General features: G+C 42.1%; 1 protein-coding gene across 2 annotated transcripts; it reads right to left on the bottom strand.

Moving 5' to 3' along the window:
- Positions 1 to 6,924: 6,924 nt before the first annotated feature.
- LOC147616110 (subtilisin-like protease) lies at positions 6,925 to 8,039 on the bottom strand. Of its 2 annotated transcripts, none has more exons than XM_086778083.1 (3): positions 7,792 to 8,039; positions 7,464 to 7,538; positions 6,925 to 7,370 (listed from the first exon to the last, which is right to left on the bottom strand). In XM_086778083.1, the coding sequence occupies exons 1-3, from the start codon at positions 7,948 to 7,950 to the stop codon at positions 7,320 to 7,322; spliced, it is 285 nt and encodes a 94-aa protein (XP_086634209.1). In that variant the 5' UTR covers positions 7,951 to 8,039; the 3' UTR covers positions 6,925 to 7,319. The 2 variants fall into 2 exon arrangements, with proteins under 2 accessions (XP_086634209.1, XP_086634208.1); XM_086778082.1 differs by having other exon boundaries at positions 6,925 to 7,389; positions 7,792 to 8,036.
- Between the last annotated feature and the right edge of the window lie 2,876 nt (positions 8,040 to 10,915).

Raw genomic sequence — 10,915 nt, 5'->3', positions numbered from 1 at the left:
TTGAAGGGGGATTGAAGGCTCTAACTAGAGGGACTTACACACCTCTAGGATTCTCTCACCATTCTTGCTAATAACAAGGGACTTCCATGCTTCAAGAGAAAGTGGTCAGAAAACAATGATTCCTAGCTTTGGCTAGAAGACTCACTTGGAGGTGATCAAATGGCACTGCTACCGGGGAAGGAACTTGCCTTGAAGGAGAGAGAGGAGTAGAAATTCGATTCCATTTCATTTTTGTCCATTAGTAGATAATTTTACCCTTGGATGCAAATCCTTAGTTTTTAGGAGAAGGATGAGTGTTTGAGTGTAGATTTGAGTGCATGGGAGTGTGTTTGTATGTGATTAGAATGTGGAAGTGTCTGATTTGATTATGTAGAATATATTTTTCTAACTTTAACCCTCTTTTGGTTGTTTTTGTTTGATTCTTTGACTCATAGGTGATGATGGATGGTTGAGTTTATCTTCCCGCAAGATTGAGGTTGGCAATCTCTCTTGGTATTTCCATGGTCATCTTGAGTTCTAGATTAAGCAAATTAGGCTAATTATGCTAAAACTAGGATTTTCCCACTATGTCTAAAGGATTAGTTTGTCCAATAATTAATCCCCCAATAATCCATAATTCTTTGGTTATTAGCAAGATCATCATTAAGACAAGTACAAGTCAAAAAAATCACTCAAAGTTGAATCGTGGGTTGTCACAATCAAATCGTTTATAAAAAGCTAGATTGATTTGGATATGGATCATCCGATCTGACCCCAAAAGAACGATCAGTGACCAATAAGCTACAATCATATGCAAAAAAAAAAAGTAGAATCATGGCAAAAAAAAATATTACTCAGCCTTAAATTAGGCCTTAAACACTATCAGTGTGACAGATTGTCACCTTTCTAAACTCTGTGTCTAGAGATGTAACACTTACACCATGTGTACTTGCCTAGAAGGCTTCACATCCTTCTTAGCGTCATTGGAATTCTATCTAGCACCCAACTTAGGACAAGGTGCCTTACTATGTCTGGATTTGAAGCAGTGAAAGCATAAATTATCCTTTTTTGCTTTTTCATATTGCTCTTTCTTTTGCATGTGTGTGCAGTTCTCTTCTTTGTGAGATTTTTTCTCTCTTAGTCCAGTGGCCCCCTTGTCCCCCCTTGCTCTCTTGCCCTCCATGACCCCCTTGTCCCCCATGTCCCTTGTGACTTTGAAAAAATTTTCTTTTAAATTTTGATGCCCCCTTTGGGATTGACCAAGGGTGGGCCCAAGCATGTACAAGCATTTAAGCCAAAACCTAACATCGATCTCTCTCTTCTTCTCTCTCCTCTATCTTAATTATGTTTATTTAGCATCTTATTCTTAATCACGCTTAGGATTGTGGATCAGTACAACAAGGCTTTTGTGCATGCAACATTAAGCATACAAAGGAGGACTTATTCATATAGCCCCTCTTAATTCCATCACAAAGCTCCAAACCAAGTCGAGGGCAATAGCCAAGGAAACATTCAAGGTAGTGAAGAAAAGCTCAAGCTTCAACCTTAAAGCTAGTAGCCAAAGAGCCTAACGCGCAAGCCCCAAAGGCCATAGTAGCCGCTAAAAAGGCTAAAGGACAAGAGTGAGAGGTCCAAAAGAAGAAAACCTCAAAGAGCATGTAGAAACGCAATGCACCATCAGTTGTCAAGGGAAACCATGTCATGACCATTAAAAATGATTCGCATAATACCTCGAAGCTGCCTCCCACTTGCGTAGAAAATGTAGTCTCTTGCTCAAACCTACTCTTCCCAAAGAGAAGAAACTCATTCACTACATAAACCTTCCAAAGAAACTCAAAGAGTACCCTGACCCCGTGTTGAAGGGCGAGCAAATGAAACAAGCCCAAGCCCTTGTAAGGAAGGTGTGGGCTGGACTAGACTTCAGCAAGTGGTCAAGTGCAGACCATTGACCCCGCCTGAGCATATCCAAGACCCTATTCTAGAGTCGATTATAGAACTAGTAAGAGAACCTCAAAGCTACAAAAAGAGCCAATTTTGAAGCCTCTACCTCTTGAACCAATCCAACGAAATCCCACATTCCTAGATGCAGGGAGGACTCCTCGGTTGGAAGGTGAAAGTTAACCTTCCATGGGTCATCATAATCACCATAATAATTTATCTAATGTGATATGTGATGACTTCATTTCAACCCCATCAGAAGCACCATCTCTTAGGAAAGGATCAATGCACATCCCCTACACATTGGCACATTAAGTGCACCTCCAAGTGAGTAGTACGAGTCATGTGAATATCACATGAGGAACATAGCAAGCCTCACATCCTTCTTATCCTCGAAAGTTTTGAGTCCTGATAAGTTCTTTTCAAGGAAATTCTCAAAACTTATCCATCTAGATGACTAGAAACTTAAGAGCCCACTCTCCTGAAGAGGACGAGGATGAGCCGTGCCACATTGAGAGCTCTTCTTCCATACCTAGAAGAAAAGGACAGTAAAAAGTACCCATGAACAAGCTAGGACACTACTTTCAAAGTGATGAAATGAACATCGTGTTACATGTCATTTATAAAGGCACAAGTCCCTACATTCTTGGATGGTGGTACTGGTGTCAACATAATTATTAAGGATTTTTGGGAGACATGGGAAAGCCGACCACTCGTAGACACAAGCATAGTGGTCAAGTTTGCCAACGGAACACATCTAGACCTTTGGGCATCCTTCAGGATGCAGAGATTAAGACCTTTGGACTAAGCTTCTACCACACATTCGTGGTGATGGATTTTTAGAGGGTCATAAAGCATAATCCTTGAAAGGCCTTACATGAGAGACACAAGACTAATTCATGACTAGAAACCAATCATATTATATACACAAGGGTAACCTATCCTTAAAAATAAACTTGAAAATAGGGGAGTCTCATCCTATGAGTCAACGCATTCTCACCAAAGACATGACCGCTCTAACCACGCCAATTGATATATTCAAGCTTGTAACAAGATGTTGGATGGTGAAGATGAGGACCAAGAATAACAAGGAGCAAGAATGGAAAACATCTCCAAAAAACTACTACACACGAAGGCAAAACCCGTCATAGGACATAGTGGCCTTCATGGTGAGGCTCGCTTCATGGTGCCATGAAGCGAGCCTCACCATGTTGAATGCCCAGCACCATGAAGCAAGCCTTACCATGATGAATGTCCACGCATCCAATTATGGATTGCATGCAACGTCATAAAGGCATTCACCACATGGCTTATGTGTCATGCTAAGAGCCCACCATGACAAGGTTTATGTATGCCCCTCACATGATATCATGTGGTATGCTTGACATGCACTAATGAATGTGATGCGACAAGAGGAGTGCTTGCCACAGAACATGCAAGTGCTAGACATCTACCAAATCAATTCCAAGTACTATGGGATGTCTAGCATGCCTCGTGATACTATGGGACGGCACCTACCATGCTATCATTTTATGCATGTGCGAAGCACCCTATAGCGGAAATAGTCATGGTGGGCTCCATCATGGCATGACGTCCACCATATGGCATCATGGACACTGTGACATGCTTGGCACATACCATGTGACATCACATACTGATAGTAGTTGTGGCTGCTACTCACATGATGAGACATGGCATACAAGACACTTGCCACATGAGCACCACCCAAGTGTTTGAAAATATGCCTTCATATAAACTCACAACATGGGCACCATGAGGCCAATGCACCTAGCCACATGTTGGGATAGTCACAAGAAACGATGGAAACGGACCTTGAAATCGTGGAAACGCGTTTCCAAGCCCTACCTATTGTGGAAATAGGCTAAAACAAAAGGTTCTTTTTATTTAAAAAAAATCTGCACACTTTTCATCAAACATTTCTTCATAAACGTTCGCAAGTATTTTATTCGACGCTTTTCATTTGTTTATAAATGTTGGGCAAAACACGTTTTTTTTTAAATATTTATAAACGCTGAGAAAAAACGTTTTTTTAATAAACGTTTTTTTTAATAAACGTTTGTTTGTTTATAAACGCTGAGAAAAAACGTTTCTGCATAAACATTTTGTCATAAACGTTGAGAAAAGCCGCTTTTTAATAAAGGCTTTTATATAAACGTTGAAAAAAAAAAGTTCACGTATAAACGTTGAAAAAAAACGTTTTTTTAATAAACGTTTCTGCATAAACGTTGAGAAAAAAAAACATTTTTTTAAATAAACATTTCTTTATAAATGCTTTTTTATAAACGTTGAAAAAAAATGTTGATATGTTTATATATGCGTGCCAAATACTGCCATTGGATTAACAAAAGTCTCTGACCCACCTGATGCTCTGCTTCTGAAAGAAGATTCAGAAACATAGTACTTATGTAACACTGCCCCTCCTGTTCCAGGCTCTGCTTCTGGAAGAAGATTAAGATACATAATACTTATGTAACACTGCCCCCCCCCCCCCCCCCCCCCCCCCCCTCCGTTCCATGAAACACTGAACCCCACCAAACAGAAGTTCACCAAAACACACACGTGTCTGTACTACCATACAATTGTAAAGAAACATTAAGCAGAGATTCCAACTGTGCTCTTTGTTAGTTTGTGGGAAGGGGACACTCCCACCCCGAGATCGGTCTCACAGGACTCGTGGCAATTCCATTGTCCACGTGACCATGGCTGTTAAGCCTTACTCTATGATGAGCATGGACTATGCAATTCCATTGACAATGTGGCCAAGGCTTTCATGCCTCCTTTCTTTGGGGTGTACCACTCTGAAAGAACTGTAAAAACCATTCCTCTTGAAAGAATCAGCTCTTTGAAACACTTGCTGAAGCCTTTATCCCTTGTTTCCCTTATTGGACACACAACTGGTCTGAGACAGGAGTTGATTACTTGTCCCAAGGTTAGACCGAAGGTTAAACTTTTAGTTAATCAAATTCCTTGTTTCTTGTTAGAGTTTGGACCTATCTCATGCAATTGTTTGTGGATAAGAAAGGTTTCATGTAGTCCCAAAGATTGAATCAATTGCATTCTGATAGGACAGCAGTGAGAAGAGGTTGATATGATAGGATCTATGTGATCTCGGGACTTATTATATTGTCCTAGGGAATCTGAGTTTTGTTGAGATTCCAGTAACCAGTGACATGAGAAAGCTGTTGTGAAAAGCTTAAGCACCTTGAGCTCACACCCAATTTGGTGGGGCGAAGAGTAGCTTGGATCAGCTTTTCTAAGTTGAGACAAGCTACTTCCAATTTGCGTTTGGAGAGCAAGAAAAATCCAGAAGTGCTTGTCGCCTTTATTATGGATTGCTTTGACAATGCGAGATGACTCGAGAAGTCAGGCCTTTTAAGGCCAGGATTTGAATGTAACTTGGTAGACTCCTGTGAACAAGTTGCTTCAATTGAAATCCTCTTCTACGAGCCACGTGCTCAGAGGTAGGATGCAAGAAATTTCAGATTTTAATCTAGCTCAGGAGTTCTTTTCTATTGCAAGCTTTCCTGTCCATGTCGTGGAACCTCCCTCTAGAGACTTCCATAGGAATATATTCTATGGAAGGGAGGAGATCCCTCTAGAGGACAGATTCTGGTAGAAGGGAGGAGATCGCCACAAGGAGAGAAGGCTGGCAATTAAAACTGTGTCATACCAGAAGATAGTTGGGAACTTTTCCTCAGAAACTTAGGCCAAAGATTGATTTCTTTTTTGCATCTTTGCATGGGGAGCTCCATTAAATCAAAACAAGACCTTCATGGTAACTAGGGCCATTTTTGGTGGGAGGAGGAAGCTTTGTGGCACAAAGTCGGCTAGTGAGTGCTGGCAAGCACTGGCACAAATAGTTTCGCGTGAGGGCTGAATTGTGCAGTGGACTGGTGCTAGGGTTGTCCTTGGTGGAACTCGTTACATTCCAGTTTTTTCGTTGTATCCAGCTCCAACCTTTATGTCAGAATGGAATTCGATTGTAAGCAAGTTAGTTTATAGGAAATATGTCATTCCAGTAGTAAGAATCCACTACAGGGGTTCCACACTGGCTTAGGTAAGGGTCAGGGAACTCGTGCAAATGCTATGTTGGGTCCAAACAGCGAAAACCCTAGAACATATGCAAAAGTGTATCGTGTCATTTCTCCCTTCTGGCCCCACTTCACCTTCTTTTCATTTTCTTGTGTTGTTCTCCCCCCTCATCTCCTTTGCTCCACATTTTTCCTCCTTGGCTACAGGTCTATGGCCGATAATCTTGCAAGCGAATGTGGTGGCCTCCATGAAGCCACTAATGCAGACAAGAGCAAGAGGTATGCTTGCAATAAAGAGCAGTTGAGGGCAGCCTTGGTCCAGGAATATGGAGCGTCTACCGTGGAGCCCTCCACAAAGAGGGGATAACCAGAAGCGGCTACCCAACTACCGACGATATGGAGGCCGACTCACCTCTTCACCTTATCACCTTTGCAGTAGAACAAGGGATTTACAAGCTCTTGCACTATGGGGATAACCACACAACTGTTGCCCGGAGCAGGGCTAATGCCCAGTGGTCCTGCCTAGAGGCATGCAGCGCCTCTCATGAACTACCACTACTACCATTTCAAACCTGCACCATAAGCCTGGCAAGCCAGGGGGGCTTGAGCCAGGTCCGTTACCTTTTCCCCTACCTGTGTGGATTTTCTCTAGAAACATTCACAACTTAGGTGGAGCTTGTGGCCATGCCCGTTCTTAGGCCCCTTCTTTGCCCAAGGGGATGGCAGCATCTTTTGGCATTAAAGGGCCCCATTGTGACTTTGGCCCCCACCATTGCCGCCGTCCAAGTGGCCAGCCATGGTGGGAGCCCTCCAGCCTTCTTTGCAATGTACATTGGAAAGTTGTAAATTCACTCATGTTCTTCTGATATATGGATCTTTTCTTGGAAAATAATAATAATAATAATCATAAATTAAATTAAATTGTGAACTCTCAAAGGAAACCAAGACAAGGGGAAACAAACTCTGAAGCAAAAACTTCCGATTAAAATTACATTAGACTTAATCCTTTGATAAGGTGATAATGACACCCTGGTATAAGTTTGCGGCACGCATGCAGAGTATCATAATTGGCCAATATTATATGCATGATAATTGCAAACATGTATCTAGAATAATAGCCAGATGACCAGAACAGTGAAAAATTTGACCGGAGGTTTCTCTAGCCTTGCACAACACAAAACAAGTGTAGAAATGCTCAACAAAGAGAGAAAACATAATAAACAGGTGCAAGGTGTACTTATCCCACTTGTTTCCAAAAGTAGGGATATGTTGCTATAAACCCTCCAGAAACCACCCTGACGATGGTTTGAAGCACGCCTTGTATGTGCTTTAAACCTCATGATGCAAGCATTACTGCACATTATCCTGCCTAGTTGCTAGTCTTCTCTTCCTTCTTGATGCCTTTGATTAAGCCGGTTTCCTGTGCACCACATGATAGAAGCATGTATCAAAAAGTAGCAGCAAAAAAGATTTCAAGGACACATGAAGCCTCACCTGAGGATCAGCTATGGGCTTCCTTTTCTCCACATAGCGATATCTATCCGCTTCCGCACTGAGAAGGGCCTTGGCCTATATGCGCAAAAGCATCTTTTGGGGTTTAGAAAACAGTTTTAGAATGCGCGCACTGTAATGGAAGGTTTACTGTGAGCAATTGCAGAAAGTCAATGAATTTTGGGTAGATTAAATTTGTGGGATTTGCCACACTTTTGAAGCTTTTTAGGGTTTGATAAGATAGGGTTTTAAAAGTCATTAAGGTTCTCTGATGCCTTTTTAGGGTTTTTTGTTTTCAGGGAAAGAGGTTTTATGGTTTTCTGCGGATTACCTCGCGTTCTTTCTGCGCATCGCGTTCGGGCTTGATCCAGAGAAAGTAGGCTGCAGAGCCAGCCACGATCCAGGCGGCCACGTTGCTTCGCCCTGTCACGCCCCCCAACACCGTGCCCACGAATGATCTTATGTTGCCCAAAACTGTGTTCCGCGCCATCTCTCTTCTTTTGTTAGAAGCTCCTTCCTTCTTGCCAAATTTTAGAACCTTGAGGTACTTCGTTCGTCGTGACGAAGCTTGCGTTACTTGGCACAATTATACACCGTTAAATAAAAAATAAGCCCGCCCAACATTTTTTGAGGGATAATTAATTAATTCGTATTTTTGAAGTTTGCAATAGTGTCACGTGGCATTATATGTTGATCTAATACGTGGGTCATCCCCCCTTCGTATGGATGTAGCACGTGGCATGCATGTGCTCTTCTCCCCCCTTCTCCCACCTTCTCCAGGACGTGCCATGCTTCCCGATGGGATTTTCTTTGTTTTGCAGGTTCCGAAAGCATGGCACGTCCTGGCGCTTCTCTCACCTTCATACGGATGTGCTTCTCCCACCTTCCTACGATGGAAGACCGCCTGTCAAGGGTAATACTTCTATTTTCAACATGTGTAAAGCTTTTTTTGCATGAACATACGCTTCTCCCCCCTTCACCTTCCCTGGTTCTGCAAGCATTTCATTTTCCTGGTTACCGACACCTGTATATTTTCTACGTGGAAGCATGGCACGTCCTGGAGCTTCTCCCACCTTCGTACAGATGCGCTTCTCCCACCTGATTTAAGATCACCTGTCAAGGGTAATACTGCTATTTTCAACATGCGCAAAGCTTTTGTTGCATGAACATACGCTTCTCCCCCCTTCACCTTCCCTAGTTCTGGAAGCATTTCACTTTCCTGGTTACCGACAAGTGCATATGTTCCTCTTTACGTACCGTTGCTAGCGGAATATTGCTATTCTCAGTATGGTATGTATTGTTGAGAAAACGTGGTGCTCATGCTAGATTCAAACATGTGGAGGAGAGAGACCCAAAATACAAGAAGAGATCTTGCTTATTAAGTTGCTTAGACATACAACTTGGCTTGTTGCTCTATCAAATGCCTTCTAGAGCTAGTGGACCATAAGTCCATTCACACACACACCCTTCTTCTACCCTTTTACATGACCTTAGTCTTTTAATACCCCCCCCCCTCAATACCAACTATGAAAAAAAATTGGAATAGGTGGTATTGGACATAGGTTGCCTTTATAACATTAGGCGTACAAGGTAAGGAATATAGGTGCTGTTATATTGAGATTTAAAACAATTTCTCAGTGGAGTTAGAGGCTGATGCAAAGTTAGCCTCTGACTCTTTGTTAGGACATTTAAAGTGATATGCCCCGTTTGTTTACACTTGTTACATTTCATCTTGTTGGGATATTTGATCCAACAATTATTTGCCAAATGACCTACCTTTTTGCAATGGGTACACCTTACTTTGCTCACTTGATGTGACAAAGCTTGTTCGATATTCAATGAAGTCGATGCATTTGAAGATTCAACTCCTCCCTTTGGCCTCTTTTCTTCATCAAGACAAGATTGAATGACTCCTTCAAGGGTGGGATTAGGTATGTTCTTCAGGGTGGTGACTAAGGTGGGGTACACCTTCTTGATTACTTTTAACAAAACAGCCACCACTGCATCATCTTTACCCATTCTCGCATTCACTGATGCAAGTTGAGCCATAAGGCCCTTCAAGTGAGAGATAAAGGCTCCAATGTCGTCTCCCTCTTTGAGCTCCAAGTTGAAAAATTCAATTTTAAGTGAGATCTTGGAATTCTTACCACGAGCTCCATAGAGCTTGTCAAGCTCATCCCATTTCTCCTTTTGCAGTCGGAAGCTGGTCCACATGGTGAATAAGAGCCTCATCAAGATGGAGCATGATGATGGCTTGTGCCCTCTCATCATCTTCAATATCTTCAGCCTTAGTTTGATCAATAACCTTAGTGCCGGAGATGAATGGCCAAAAACCTTTGGACATCATCTTGTACCTGACAAGAACTTGCCAAGTATGGAAGCCCTCTCTTGAGAACTTCTTAATTTGGGTGTTTTCTTTTGACATTGGGTATTGAAGGGAGATTACAAGAGTGTAATGGGCTGATTTATGAAGAAGAAAACAAGAAAATTTGTGATGTTTTGGCTTAAGTAGAAAGAGAATGTCTTATGAGAGTGCAACAACCCTTAATCAAGCCAAGAATGTTGCATAAAAAGGAGATTAAGTTGATGAAGCTTATGGTTTAGCACTTAGGGTTTGTGTCCAACCACTAATTTTAATGGAGATGAGTTTCATTAGTGTCAAAGGACACTTTCTTTGGTGATTAAGATCACCATTAGTGTTTAGCAACACTATTAGTGCTTAAGAGCATATTTTTAGCATCTAATGACACTTGCATTGGTGATTAGATTCACCATTAGTATTTAAGAACACTCTTAGTGTTTAGAAACACTCCGTAATGTCGAGAGGCTCCCCTTTGCTGATGGCTACACCCACCAATAGTGTTTAGCAACACTTTTAGTGCTAATAAGCACACTTGGGAATGTTGAACACTTTGATGAAGCTTGTTGAAGTTTGGTGAATGAGACTTATGAACACCTCATGGTGTATGCCAACAACTTCAGAGAATATGGAGCAAAAACACTTTCAAGAAGCACTTAAGAGATTTAGAGTCAAGAAGAGAAGATTTGTGCTAAAAAAACACTTGATTTTGAAGCTTTAATGGAAACTTCAATGGCTACCACAATGGGCAGCCCTGGTCTTTTGGCTCTAGCTGCGGTACTGCTCCTCGTGGGCTGAAACTTGAGTAGGAGAGTCTTAAGACTACGGGCTTCAAAAGCCCTAAGCCCTCTGAGCCCCAATTGCCTACACACGACACGAATGGTTGTACGAACTATGGAGGACAGCGAAAAAACTGCGTCGGGTTGAACAAACAATGCTGCAGCGATTTGAAGGAGAACCGCACAATTAGCAGTACGAAATGAAGTGCCCAGATGTCCTCTTGATCTTTTTAGTTGAGAGCAAGCCACGATTCGGCCTCCAAAAGCTGCTAGAGCTCCTCCATTGGTAGGGGGTTCAGATCCACAAAAAGGGATAG

The sequence above is a fragment of the Cibotium barometz genome, chromosome 39, assembly GCF_041138505.1.
Source record: "Cibotium barometz isolate CiBa-2024 chromosome 39, ASM4113850v1, whole genome shotgun sequence".
In the NCBI taxonomy this organism is placed as follows: domain Eukaryota; kingdom Viridiplantae; phylum Streptophyta; class Polypodiopsida; order Cyatheales; family Cibotiaceae; genus Cibotium; species Cibotium barometz.
The sequence above is the reverse complement of the archived record's forward strand: the minus strand, read 5'-3'. Positions and strand labels throughout refer to the sequence as shown.

Coding starts and splice junctions, on each gene's coding strand:
- LOC147616110 (XM_086778083.1), bottom strand. CDS start 7,950: ATGGCGCGGAACACAGTTTTGGGCAACATAAGATCATTCGTGGGCACG. Junction 7,539..7,791: donor ATGCGCAGAAAGAACGCGAG/GTAATCCGCAGA, acceptor TTGCGCATATAG/GCCAAGGCCCTTCTCAGTGC. Junction 7,371..7,463: donor AGCCCATAGCTGATCCTCAG/GTGAGGCTTCAT, acceptor GCTTAATCAAAG/GCATCAAGAAGGAAGAGAAG.